The 14,224-nt window shown below is 36.5% G+C and overlaps 1 protein-coding gene across 3 annotated transcripts in view; it reads right to left on the bottom strand.

Moving 5' to 3' along the window:
• CDH8 (cadherin 8) overlaps positions 1-14,224 on the bottom strand; it is a 154,132-nt gene that overhangs the window by 83,739 nt on the left and 56,169 nt on the right. For all 3 annotated transcript variants that reach the window (XM_026058933.1, XM_026058923.1, XM_026058941.1), the window contains one exon: positions 13,882-14,176. In XM_026058933.1, coding sequence (XP_025914718.1) covers positions 13,882-14,176 — 295 coding nt within the window. The remainder of the gene's footprint in view (positions 1-13,881; positions 14,177-14,224) is intronic.

Below are 14,224 nucleotides of genomic sequence, written 5' to 3'. Positions count from 1 at the left end.
TTTTAATGATTTAAAAATATAATGATACATTAATTAGGCTAACAGCAAAGACAATATCTATAGAGGGAGAGAAAGCGAAAGCAGGAGAGGTTAAGGGCTGAATTATGTTTCTCATGAGCAGAGACATGTTTAGAAAGGAAAAGAATTACGGCACCCACCAAAATATTCCCCCTTTCTAGGTGTGCCAATAAAAATAGCCTCCTCTTTCTTCTCACACTTTGTGCTGCTGAATCCAAATTACACCTTGCTTCAGGACAGGGACAGTAAACTGAAGGGGGAGGAGATCCCTTTGTCCTTTCCTCACGTTGCACTCGCTTTTATTCTTTCTCTATATGGGAGCGTAGGGGAGGCACATTGCTGCCATGGCTTTGGGCAGCTTTGTGCATTACAGTACATGCAAATTATTTGGAGGAATATTTGCATATTTAGAGATAATTTGCATCTCACTACATAGCTTCCATCTCAGGCTTTCATACCTTGCCACCTCCAGCATCAAGGAGGATATGGAGCTGGCAGGATTTTGGAGTGTCTGAGGGGATGGATAATACCTCACTCAGGGGAGTGGAAGTTTTTCAGTATTCCCAGTCACTGTTTGTATATGCAAAAAGAGGCAAAAAAATAGCATATCCTTCTTTTTCTCTTCCTTAGAGATCACCTGAAACTTAGAGATCACTTGAAGTGTAACTATAATCTCACCTAATAAAAAAATGAAGAGAAGGGAAGGATAGCATACTCTCCCAGCTCCCAGAATCAATTTCTCACACTGCCAGTCTGCCACTCTACACTCATTTCAGACCATCATACATAGTTCTGAGAAGGTCGCTCAGATTTAGTAATGTACTCCCAGCAATCTTATTGATGAAAATTGTTTATAACAGATGTAAGTAATCATGAAACAGAGATTAAAGAAATGATTTCCACTATTGAAATTATATAGTTAAGTTTCTATATAGTTTAAATTTTATCACCTGTCATTTGAATTTTTTGTTTTATGCTATGCTACTCATGTTCAGTCTTCTGTAGATGTGAAATATGCCACATTAACATGTTCATACCGGCAATGATATAGAATTAAAGGAGCAAACTTGTTCCTCTCTGCAGTTGCAGAAGACGTTGCTACCTCAGTGCTGCTCTGACCCCAGTGCAAGRTGCTAACTAAGGATCCAGAAGAACCTAGCAACCTATCCCACCCCCACAAGTGATGGACCCAAATCTTTGGTTTCTTTTCAGCTAATCATGAACAAAAGGTTTGAAGAACTGATAAATTCCTGACTGTGAAGAGCCCTGCAAAAAAAGGAACTCAGAGCCACAGTGGCTATTATTTAGGCAGTCTCCCTAACGCAGCAGAACTCTCCGTGCTTTGGACTAGAGCTTGGATTATCAATGTTTAAGTAGGATTTTACTCCACTACAGCCACTACAGTTAAAAACTACATGTATATAAATATTTTTACATGCATAATGTGCTTAAAGTTTTAAAGGTAAAAACTTTGCATTGAAAAAGCACTTTGAATCCAAGAAGGAGCACTTATTAAGTATATGCTCTTTGAAAAATAGTGTTCTGGGTTCTATCCAGCAAATAAACAGCCAAGGTTTCTGTTTGTGTTTAATTTTGACTGCATTTGSCATGTGTTTGTTTCTTTGTCAATGCTACAACAAACTCATTTAGCTAGAGACTATAAATTTGAAATGGTGCCATTTTTACAAGAAAGCCACTATTATAGTCCAAGTCACTGTTGTCCTAATTACAATAATATAGCAGTTTTATATAATCTGTCCCAACAACATAATCACCGTTTCGTTTTTTCTTTATGTACCTAATATTGCCCTATGTAATACAAAACCATTTTTAGATAGATGAGGCAAATTTTAAGTCCATTTTAAAACTTTCTGCATTTTTTTCTGAGGTACATTTCTGCAATGCTAATGACCCTGTGATTAAATATGGGCTGCAAAGAGATTCAACAGATTTTAATTAATGAACRCTTCTAATGTGATTTAGCTATTAACCATTGCTGATTGCTTTACTCTGTTAGTGTCAGGTTTCATAGTTTCTCTTTGCAACAGCCTAACAATCAGAGACACAATTAACAATAAAAGTATTTTTACATGGCTAGGTAAGAAAGCCTGTGTTTACTGGCAAGCTAAGATTAAAAGCCTTCATAAAAATAAGATGTGTGTGCTCAGCTAGTGTTCTTCTGTTGTTTTGGCTGTGTTTTTATGTGCAAGTCAGGGTACAGATTCTGCACATTAGTCAGAAAGAAGAATGCATATGCTGCCACAGGGAGTAGGAAAGCAGAGATTTTTTGGTGTGGCAGTGAAACGTGCGTACTGCAAAAAATAAAACTTGCATGTTCTAGAGGACATGACACATAGGCAGTGCCTGAAATTTCCATGAATCCATATTCAATGAAGCCACCTCTTTTCTGAAAGATTGCAATGGCTGGTAAAAATAAAAAATGTGACCATAATGCAACCTAGTGGGACTATGTTTGCTCATTTTCCTCAAGACTTCTGTTTTCTTTGCTTTTCTGATGCCCTTTTTTAGTCTCACCCATTCTTTCTCCCCTACTCTTCCCAAATCTTGACAGACTGAAAACTCCATTTCATTTAGGACATCTGATTACCAATCTGAAAGGGTATTAAGGGTGCATTTGCATTAAAAAGACCTACCATTATTTACCGACTGTTTTGTTTTTCTAAGAGGATCACCATGCTTCAAAATCTCTAGCTAGATTTTGAGTTTGGCTGATAGCTGCTGTGCAGTCAGTAGTGGTCAAAGCAAAGCATTGTTTGTATTCAGCAGGTCAGATAAGCATTCTTTCCAAAATGAAGCCTTTTCTTCACTGTCCTTCTTTGCTATAATCTCACAGGTAGCATGACAGTTGTTGTCATGGTAACTATTTTTTATTGAATAAAACTGCAATAATCTCATAAAAACCTGTATAACTTCTTGACATGTAAATTATCACTGCCTCAAAGCTGAAGAAACTTATTCTTATTTGTTTTTCATTGTTGCTGAAATTTTAAAAGGTAAAAACATAGTTTTAAGCTTCATTGTCCTATATTATTCTACATGAGACCATCTCTAAACACAAAAATTATCAGCTAGAGATTTCAGTAGCCAAATACACAATAGGTATATGGAATAGAAATCTGTGACACACTTCAGAACGTAATAAATACAGAAACCTTTAAAATACAGGTAGAATATTATGACTGGTATTTTAAACTGCATAGCTTGCTGCATATGTAGATATATATTTGTGCATTCAGATGCACAAGTATTTGAAACAGACTGTGCACTCACACACATGTGTATGTTGTATGATTGCTTAGGGTGTTTTGCAGATTGTATCTTATTTCACTCCTACCTTCTACATGTGTACTTGAACATATTCTTCTTAATAGTTACTATATTTCCAAAGCTCTAAAAGCCCAATACATGGATTAGATCTCACAATGCATGAAAATCTTCTCCCCAAAGAGTCTATGAGCCAAGTACCACAAAAGAGAGAAATGCAGACAGACACCTGAAGAAAGACATGGAAATGAAGAGAGGGTGTTAATCATCATGAGAAGCAATGCTGTCAGCACACAGTGGTGCCACAGCCTGGCCTAGCTATTGTCAAGTGGTATTGTAGGTACCACGGAAAAGAAGAGTTTTAAGGATTGCTTTGAAATTGCTTTCAGAACAGATGACTGAGGCCTTGTGCGGAGTTTTTGGAAGATCTTCCCACACTTAAAGGATAGTATGTGAGAAAATAGAAAGGTATTTGCTTTTTAATTGTCCACTGGACACCTTACAGTGACAGAAGCTTAGTGGAAGCAAGACAACACCCTAAGTGGTGGTGAGGGATAGAGATATGGGTCAGAATGGTTCACAAAAGGAAAGATGAGCAACCTATGCTTGACTTGCTAGAGAAAGAGGAAGCAAGGATATATTCTACTATACCTATAGTAGAATGGTGTATACAGCCACTACTAGAGAGGGAGGAATGAGAAGAAAAAGAGAAGAAAAATTGTACTTTACAGATGTGATACAGATATGTGGGTGATGAGGACCACATAAACACACTGATAGATATAAGGCTTCAATTAATCTTTTGCAAGCAGTTAAAAACAACAGCAAAAGCCTCCTTACAATGAGAAAACATATGAGGAATAGCTCCCCAAGGGAAATAACAGAATCCTCCTCACTGAAGAGTTCACTCTACTGTGCAGGATGCTACATAATGTATTCTAAGGGAAAATCCTAGAAAGACAGGAAGATTAACTAATAGGGTAATTTGTCTTTCCCAGCTGTAATTTATCTGACTCTAAGTAGTGAAATACTGTGATGCTGTCATGATCTTGTTTATGATGATTAAGGTGAGGAAGGAGGAAAAGAGGGTTATTCACACAATTCAGTTTTAGGCTCAGCTGGCTAAATTAGATAACTAGCTGCACGAGGCTTCTGCTCTGTTCAGTGGAAGAAGACAGTCTAGGTTTTTGCTTTGAATTGCTCCCTCATGAGATCTTTCTTGGTTGACTAGATAGGAATCCAAAGTAAATCACCCAGCCAATTTAAATGCCTAAATTTGGATCATATGACTACCCTCTTATGTGTATGTACTCAAAATAGGCCATACCAGCCTATAATACCAACCTGCCAGGAACTTCAAACAAGTAGCCTGGCACACCGACATACCAGACAAGTACAAACCTTGCAAGAGTTCTGTTTTCATTTACATTCATTTACACTTTCTGAAAGAATCACTCTGCAATTGATATATTTCATATTCACTCATTTTAAAATTAATCTAAAAGATCTTAGTAATAAAGCATTACTTGTTTTACAAAGCAGTAGTGTAGTATAGTAGTAGTATTTCATATCACTGAAATGCACCAAAAACCAGAGATTTGGGAACCCTCTGACTCTACAGACCTACAGGAAATAACAGATGCTGCCCAAAAGAACTAGTAAGTCTTAAAAAAATGCTTTAGCATCTGAAAAATCTGATTTTTGGAAGGGGTTTCAAAGAATCAAAGAGCAGCTGTTTAGTCAACAGTAGGAAATTATCACTAAGACAAATTATGAACTACCATGCAGGAAGATGCAAGAAATAGTTTCCACCAGGAAACTTTAAACTTTCCACGCACATACCTCTGGGACACAAAGTCAGGTTTAGCTCCATATAAGTAGGAGAAGAATCTGAGTTGCTTCTTCCAAATGTTACAAATATCCTAATACAATTTTTAGAGCAGACAGTTTAGAAAATGAATGAAATGTTTCAAAAATGTTAATATCATGCAACATGTGTATGAGTCAAAGTCTTTGAACCATTGAATATCCTACAACATGTAACACAACACTGTTTCTAATTTGTTCATGTGTCATTTTAAGGACTTTCTGTCATGTGTGGCAAATGGAAAAAATATATTGTATGTGAATGTATTACTGTAGAACTTTGCAAGGTGCTTGCTATGCATAGGAGAAAACTGCCTTCCGTCCAGCATACAGACAATGGAGCAAACTGGCAGCCTTCGGCATTTTACAACTGTATAATGAGGATTGTAGGAAGCATGGCTGTGAAACATAATAAGCTGCATATTTTATAATTTTTTGTGCATAAACTAATTGTTTCAGAACTCTGATACTGCCTTTTTAATATGATCTCTTGGAAACAAAAAACGTTCAACACAGGAAATATATACGCAGATCTAGTGATACAGGTAACTCTTCAGCAATTGTCCTTGCTGATGTTACCTACTGCTCAGGTTTAGTTCATGCAAATGTAACAAGGAGGACACTGTCTTTTCAGTTTTAAGGTTGGCAGTTCTTTCTTGCTACAACTTATAAAATGGTGCCATTAGAGAGCCTGTAGGTATTCCTTTATAAATTCCCCTGGGTGACTGTTTGTTAGGATTAGAATAGAGTCTGGAACATCACTGGCAACAGTAGAAGGGTAAAACACATTTTGTGTTTGCCTTAAAGAGTTATGTTTTCTTTTCATGTAATTTTTTTATTCTCCCTTTAGATATCACCTTCACTATGGAATATTAATTGATATTTGTGAGAGATGTGGGAAATAGCTGTTCTTTTGTTCAGGATTTTTTGAAAGACTGCTTGTCTCTAATCAATTGACTATTTCATCAGCATTCATTCTGTGAGGTCCCCAGGCAAAGACAGTAAAATTGGATGATCACTGTATAATATATTTCCAAGCAGAGAAAAAAAAATACTGTAATGCTTGTTGACTTCAGTGGAAGTTTCAGGTTATGCTCAGGTAGATATTATGAAAATAAAAGTGAGTAATAAAGCAGCCCTTACTGTGTACAGGAGAAAATCTTTCATTTATAACTCTCTGTTATGAAAACAGAAGACAGTTGGTATAATCTTGCAGCTTTGATGATCTGCTTGCTTTGTTTGGTAGAGGGAAGCCAATAATGCCAGCCACTATAATCCAGGTTGTGAGAGCAGACTCTGAAATATTGCCCCCTCAGGCCACTGTGGAGCAAGCATATGGCTGCAGAAACCATTTGGGCCCCAGGGAGAGGGTATAGTTGGATCAGATGCCCAGCAGTACTCTATAGGCTGATTCATGAGAAAGCCGTATTGACATCAGCTCCACAGGCAACTGCTTATCTGTATTCATGAAGAAACATTAAGTGCTGCAGATTCAGCAACTAAACAAAGACAAAGGTACCGAYTGGGGGGAGGGGGAGAGGGGGAAATGACCAGTGCCAGAAAAAAATGGATTCTGAACTGGATCTGAATCTCATTTTCCCAAATATCAAATGTGTCCCTCAAAGAGACATCTAACACAGACACACCTGAATTAACAGAGTTTGAGGAGCACTGGTCCCTAGCGTTCTAAAGTCTAAATCTTTTGTGTTAACAGAATGATATAAATTATACTAATATAAGTTCCTATGAGTATGTATTACCACAATGAATTTAATTTTCTGACCTAGAACAATGTAGCTCATGATTAGAACTTGTCTACACTTCCYACAACTGGAAAACAGAGAATACATTCTGGTCCGTAGTTCTGGGGCATTTCACACAGCCGCCTGCYGTTTGGCAGAAATCTCTGCTGGTCTACTTCAACTCATCTGCCTGGTTTCCAGCTAGGCATTATCCACCGGCCAGAAAATGGCACATATCACGAACATAGCTGCTGGAAAAATGAAATCACGTTTTCAAGAATACAAAACAAAAAACCCACCACTGTTTTAAATTTTTTTTTCTTCATAATTTGAAATTTGGGAAAATTGTGAAAAAGCCTTGTTAAGAATGGTCTTAAACTTATAGCCAAAAGAGGACATATCAAAAACCTGAGCCAAAGATTTATTTTCATATAGTCATGGAACAGAAATACTACCATGTGATTGATACGTACAAATGAAAGCAACCACAAAAACAGAATTTCAGATTCAGAATACTGGGAACAAACTGTTTGTGACTATCTGGAGACAAGAATCATCTGAAAAATTGATYATGGGGCAGATTCTTAGAGATTATATAGGACTAGAGAAGCATGCAACTAAGACTGCCAAAATTCTCTCTGCTCTGGCATCATATGATCAACACATAGCTATGTCTTTCTTTCTTTCCTCATCCTATGAATCAGGACCTTCATACAAAGAAGTATTCCTCTATATCCTTCTGGGACTCCGGAAGGAACTATGACTTCAGTTCTGATCCAAATGACTTTATCTTCACTATGTGTTTTTTGCACAATGTACCTTCCAAGACAAGTAAATATATGAGTGCAAAAAAAAAAAAAAAAAAGAAGATAATTTTTGACAAATTGATGACCATTAACAGACAGAAAAAAGGTTGTCTAAGAAATCATCACACCTTCAAAGTTCCAAACTTTGCACGGGCAATTAGGGCTTATTTCTAAGAATGAAACAATGTCTTCAGAACCTGACAATTCTGCCTGACTTGCTGCCATTGCTACTAAGTATTGATTTTAGCAGCTCTGTATGAAGTCAATAAAATACCTTAGTACACTCAGGACCATAAAGGTTGGTAAAACTAAAGGGTCAGATTATAAATCTCTAAAGAACAATATCATAACTTCATCTACGGTCCTCAAGCTCATAATGGTCATTTAAAAACAATAAAATCTAATGACATATTCAATCTGACCTCATGAGAAATGGAAAGGACAAAAATAAAAACAAATACTTAGCAATGTATTCTCCCAAGCCTCAATAACAAGTCAAATTAGGGACAGCACTGTCTTGATAGTGAATATATCCTAATCAATTACTGAAGGTTACTTATGACTTTGCTTTTGAAACCTTCTCTCAGTCACACAGAACGTACAGAAAAGATTTAAGCACACATGGGCTCCCTAAATAAATTCCTCATGTAGAATGCTCTTCAGCACCACAGCTCATGAAGTTGATTATGCACAAGATGAACAAGTAGAGGAACAAGACAACATTATGATATACATTTTCAAACAGCTGTTACATTATTGCCATATTTTACAACATCTGCTACTTCTTTCCTTAGCTTTTGCACTCCCTTTGCATTTACSCTTTGGGCTAATTTGTATTTGACCCTAGTAACATAGTCCTTTTACTCTACAATTTTGTGACAAACTATCATTGATTTAACAGTCATGCACAGTGCCTTAAAAATCAATGATTATAAAGAAAAAAAAAGAGCATGAGTGTGGTGGATCTTGATAACACTTCATCTCAGGTTTTTATTACAACTTTCCAATTTATCAACTTATTTTATCATTATTTATATCAGACATTGCATGTTGATTTCATATCCAGCAGATTTTGTCCTTTTGCAAACAATTTGTAACTGGAGGAGAATTAGTATCTTTGCGAGCACTGAAAAGAAAAACTGCACCGTGTATGGTGTGCTTCAATATATGTGGCTATATTTATAAGTCTGTTCTGTTGTTGTGGAAAAAGCAAATGACTGAATGACTTCTTATCTACAGTGATGCAACCAAGGGCAAATTTTGCTCTGAAGGAAGACATTGCTTTTGTAGATACTATTGTGCCAAAATTGAAAACTGATATTCTGACTCAACTGAAAGCCTAAACCTTTTCCAATACAGACCTTTTCCCCCATAAATAGTTTTCATGGAAGTGTTTAAAAACCAAAGCATTATTCTGAGCTTTTTCACTTTGTTAATATTATGAGATATTAAAGGCAAAGCACTTCTAGAGCAATGGCACACTGAATGCCACTCCATATATTTTACTGGGGGGGGGGGGAGGTGGAGAGAAACGGTGGTTATGACTAGGTGACAGAAAAATTTTAATATTTGGAGATTACTTCTGGAAATTCATATAAAGTTTGGCTGCTTATCTGAATCCAGGCCAACTATGAGAGATTTCTCTTCCCCTACTGCTTTCGTTCTTTTTTCATTTATGCCCTTTTTTATTTCATCATGTTTGTCACTCTACTTCTGTCTTCCTCTGTCTTTCAACATGACGCTAGCTGTCTAAACACTCTTGGCTTCACTGAGAACAGAATGAAGAAATCCAGTTCCTCACTCCTCTCCTGAAAAAAAAAAAACCCTGAATATATACTGTTGGGAGACAATACCCACTTCTGCTTGCATTACCACCTTTACAGCATGCTTTCAGGGAATTCATGAACCTGTGAGYAGCTAAGAAGGCAACACAGAAACTGAACATACTCAGCTATTTTTAAAAAAACAAGCTTCAGGACCAGTTCCATTTATCCTAGTGGATCTTATCTTTCAAAATTACTCATTCATCCATATGATATGCTATCATCATTACAGGCATACATACAGAATTCATTGAAAAATTTTAAAAGAAATGAGTCACTGGATTCTTTTTCCTAGAAGCTTAGCTGAATCTCTTCCTAAGAAGGTTTTTAACTGAATTTCATTCCCAGCATGTTCCTTTACATCTAAAACCAAGGTTTTACAGACAAATTAAATTATTTCCCATTTATGAAATGCAATACCATTGCAATTAAGTGATTCCAGAAATTCCATGTTTTGATCTTTGATTCCTTAAGAAAACTAGTATCAGAATTAAAAGATTAAAATGTTTTATTTCAGCAAAGAGGACATTCCTCACATGCATCATCAGGTTTCACAACCAAATTCATCATTTTGGAGTTGGGGGATAAGGCTTACTAACGCAGATTATATAGAAATCACTATAAAAAAAGAAGAAAGGAAAAACAGAGATGAAATAAGGGAAAATTCAAGTTAAGTCCCAAAAGTTTTTCTGCAATGTGGTCCTCTGTCCTCAAAGAGAAAAATACATTATTTCAAAATAACTCTGAACACAGTGACTGTACACACCACTCAGTACGTGTGTGGGTGTGTGTTCTGTGAAGACAGCTGAAAAGTGAACAGCCTTCCTACTGGAGATAACACACTGTAATACTAATCGTCTTTGCACCAAGCAGTGGGAGGAAAGCCCTGCAAATCCTTCTCTATTATCTTACTAGGGAAGTAGGATTTTCCAGATATCACTGACATATAACATAAAAATCAAACAGGCTGGCTTATGGCCATGTATGTGTGCGATAATCTCCTTATGCATACAGACATACATTTTGCATACAGAAGGTTTGCATGTATACTGCAGTTTTCACATCCCCATAGTGCATCATTCATGTTCTAGACAGTGATGCAAAAGTACCACCAACATATTTATATATACATCTCTTGCAGCAAGAAACATAAGACCAGTATCTGCTATATTATGCAGAATGTATTATCTATTAGAAAAACTGCATTGTGTAAGAACCTCAACAGTTATGTTACAGGATTCTGAAAGGTTAATGTGTTCATCTGTATTTTATGCACCGCTTTCCATAGAGGTCCAAAAATAAAATGCCTTGTACCGCATCCTCATTACATAAGTACTATATATATAGCATACAAGTTCCTCCTCTGTTTCAGAGCATTCAGAATTGTTACAGCATTTTGAGGAAAGAAGAGGTTTAGCAGAACTTTGTGTTATCCTGAATAAGAATGCTGCCTAGTAATGACTGTGTTGTAGAAATGTCAAGGCTGAAATTAGCAGTAGGTGGAGATCTCTTTAAGGGGAATTAAGTAAGTGGATAATGGAAGTGGCATACATATAGTATAGCAAGGAAATTCCTTGAACTCTGAAAGGAGGAAGAGCTTCCTTATAAACCTTAAAGAGGAGTTAAAGCAATTTTAAGAGGACTAGTGAAACCTAAAAAAAGTTGAAATCATTCAGAGTTCATCATTTAGCATAGTTCTTGCTGTTTCTACCAGTGGGTTAAAGGAGAAAGGGAGAAGAAAATAGTAAGAGCAAAACTGGTAAAGGGGTAACATCCTCATCTTCAGCTTGTCAGCCTTGAATTTTGGTTCCACCAGAAATTAAGAGGGAGACTTGATTGWACATGCTGCACTGATTTTAGTCATTCATTACCCAGGTAATGCAATGGGATACATGCTCTGAGTTTTGGGGTGGCAGCTCAGAATTAGGTTTTGTTTTGCAAGGAAAGAACAGTAGTATATGCTTGCACTTCTTCAGAGAAATAGCTTGAAAACTTAAGCCTCCAAGAATGTCATATAAAGAACATGCAAGGATCAGGGATCATAAGACACAGAGGTACAAAACTTGTATAGTTTTGGTAATAAAGGTACTAAATAGAAGGTCTCTGAGGTAACCTATGACATATTTCTACCCGTATTTGTGGTGTTAAAATAAACTGACTTTAGACCAAATTTTTCCAGGCAGCATAGGAATATGTACAGGTAAAGAACTGCATCATTTCACAGGCAGTTCAAGGAAGAACTGTGCTTCTCTGCGTTTCCACCATGCTAGGGGAAACAACCGGATTAGATCTTGTCCTTAATATCCTGCAAAAGCCACCCCCCTTTACTATTCCCTAAGCTGTCCAYGTATTGGTCATTTCTTGTACAACCTTCTACTATCAAGTTTTCCCACCTTTAATCTTTCTCTTCTTACTCATCTCTCATCTCATTCCTTTCTGTCTTTCCCTTCTCTCTTTCACCCTAATACTTTTCTGGATTGTTTCACTTTCTCTCTCTTTAGGTAATGTTTATCTTTTAGCCTTCTCTTGCTCTCATTGCACCATCTTTTAAACTGCATGTTAACCAACTCCCTATATTTTTATTCATCTGATCTTCCGACCAGTTTCCTGCCTATACTTTTTCTAATTTTATTTAGGGTGAAAGCTCCTTGGATAAGGGCCATGTCTTTATTAATGATTGTAAAAAACTGCCCATATGTATGGGTACAAATTATTTTTATAGTAGCCTTTGTGATTGGAAACCATCTTTCCTTGCCTGCATATACCTCTGTTTTCTTTTTTTCCCTGGAATACCAAACAAGTCCCATTCGTAAAAGGATTAACTGCCTTCGATTTCCCTCCTTTCTTCTCCTACTCCCTCCTTCTTTCTAATTTAATTAAGCCATTTTCTTGCCTAGAGCTTGGCAAAAATATCATCTAAAACCAGGTCCACATTATGTTTGTGCTGCTGTATAATTAAAAGCAACTTAATGTATTAAACCTGTGTTTTGGTAAAAGAACTGACACGCAGGCTTGAAAATTCACRTATCAGTTTCAGCACAAGCAATTCAATGCAACCAAAATATAAAAATCTGGAGGAGAAGAGTTGATAAAAAAATGCAACCTCAACTATCAAGGTCTAGTCAACATACCATGCTTACATCTGAAAAGGACCTGGCACAATTCTTTGTACTGAATATCAACAAGAGGATGGTTCTGCTTCTCACGTTCCCCCTCTTTTTAGCTACGATAAGACCAAAGAGCTTTTTTGAAACTTTTTGATAGGGTGCTGCTTTGTTTTGCTAAGTGGCTTGGCACTCTTTCAATTACCTTGCTTTGACAGATGTAGACAAATTGCTGAAAAACACACTATCTTCAACTTAGTACTAGAAAACACTAGAATTTATTCTACATTCTATGGCCAGATTTTGATGTTTTTGCTTATACTGAATGTTTACGAGAAACTGATTCTATTGGTTTGATGGGTTTACTTCCCTTCTACTTTAGTGATAGCTAAAGATCTGCACTGAATACATATGTATCTGTAGGGGATGAGGGGCTGGGTACACAAATATGTACCTCTGTAGGTACATACTTGTACATTTGCAAATACAGAACAAGGGACTAACTCCACAAAAATGAAACCAATATATTAATCCATCAGGAAATGGACTCACAATAATCCAACAAAATGAATAAATACAAGTGAAATTTATTAAAAAGACTATTTCCTAATACTGTCTTTCTTTCTTCCCCCTGTCACACACTTAATTTCCCTTTTTATCATCTTTTTCTGTAGTTTTCTTCCTTTTCACCTTCCATTTTCCCTGCAAATCACATGGGTAATCGGTTAAGTCCACTCCTGAGTATAACCATCAATTCCCAGACACAGCATCTTTCATTTCAATTTTTTTTCCTTATTACAGTTGCACTTAGAGGAAAATAAATAAGTATGTATCAATGTACTGCAAGTGCTACATCTGTGTACAAAAATACACAGATAATTAAACATCAACAAAATATCAATAGGATTAGAGTGTCRTGTTGGAACAAATCTTGATAAATCCTTCTGAATAACAATTCTCTAACTACAGCATCATAAGGGGAATATAAATTTATCCCATTAAAGTTTTGTTGGACAAAGAAAGACACATTAATACATCTGTTAGTCATTTTCTTACTACTAAGGGACTCTACTATTGTGCTACAGATGAAAGCTTTGCCCAAGAAGAGATTTGAAAATATGCAAATTAGCACTAACAACATAATAAATATCTTATTATTCATCAACAACTCAGTGGCATACTGGCCTATTTTAAAGGGTAAGTAATCAAAGTTTGTTGTATGTTTAGACATACATACCTACAACAGACATTTCTGGAACTGTGGCATGATATGGACCATCAACAAACTCTGGGGCATTGTCATTGATGTCTTGAACCTTAATAATGAACTCTGAAGGAGGCTCCAGAGGTTTATTTGTGTCCCTGTCGACTGCTTGAGCAGTTAGAGTGTACTCAGCTTTTTCCTCACGGTCAAGCCTTTTCATTGCATGAATGTCTCCAGTCTTGTCATTGATCACAAAGATTGTTCCAGCTCCATCTCCTGATAGGATATACTTGATTTTGCTGCTGCCAGGATCCAAGTCTGTGTGTAACTAAAAGAAAAAATAAGCATTTTAGAGATAGAAATTAAACCCAGATGT

The sequence above is a fragment of the Apteryx rowi genome, unplaced genomic scaffold, assembly GCF_003343035.1.
Source record: "Apteryx rowi isolate R43461 unplaced genomic scaffold, aptRow1 scaffold_1, whole genome shotgun sequence".
NCBI lineage: Eukaryota > Metazoa > Chordata > Aves > Apterygiformes > Apterygidae > Apteryx > Apteryx rowi.
This window is presented reverse-complemented; position numbering and strand designations above follow the sequence as displayed.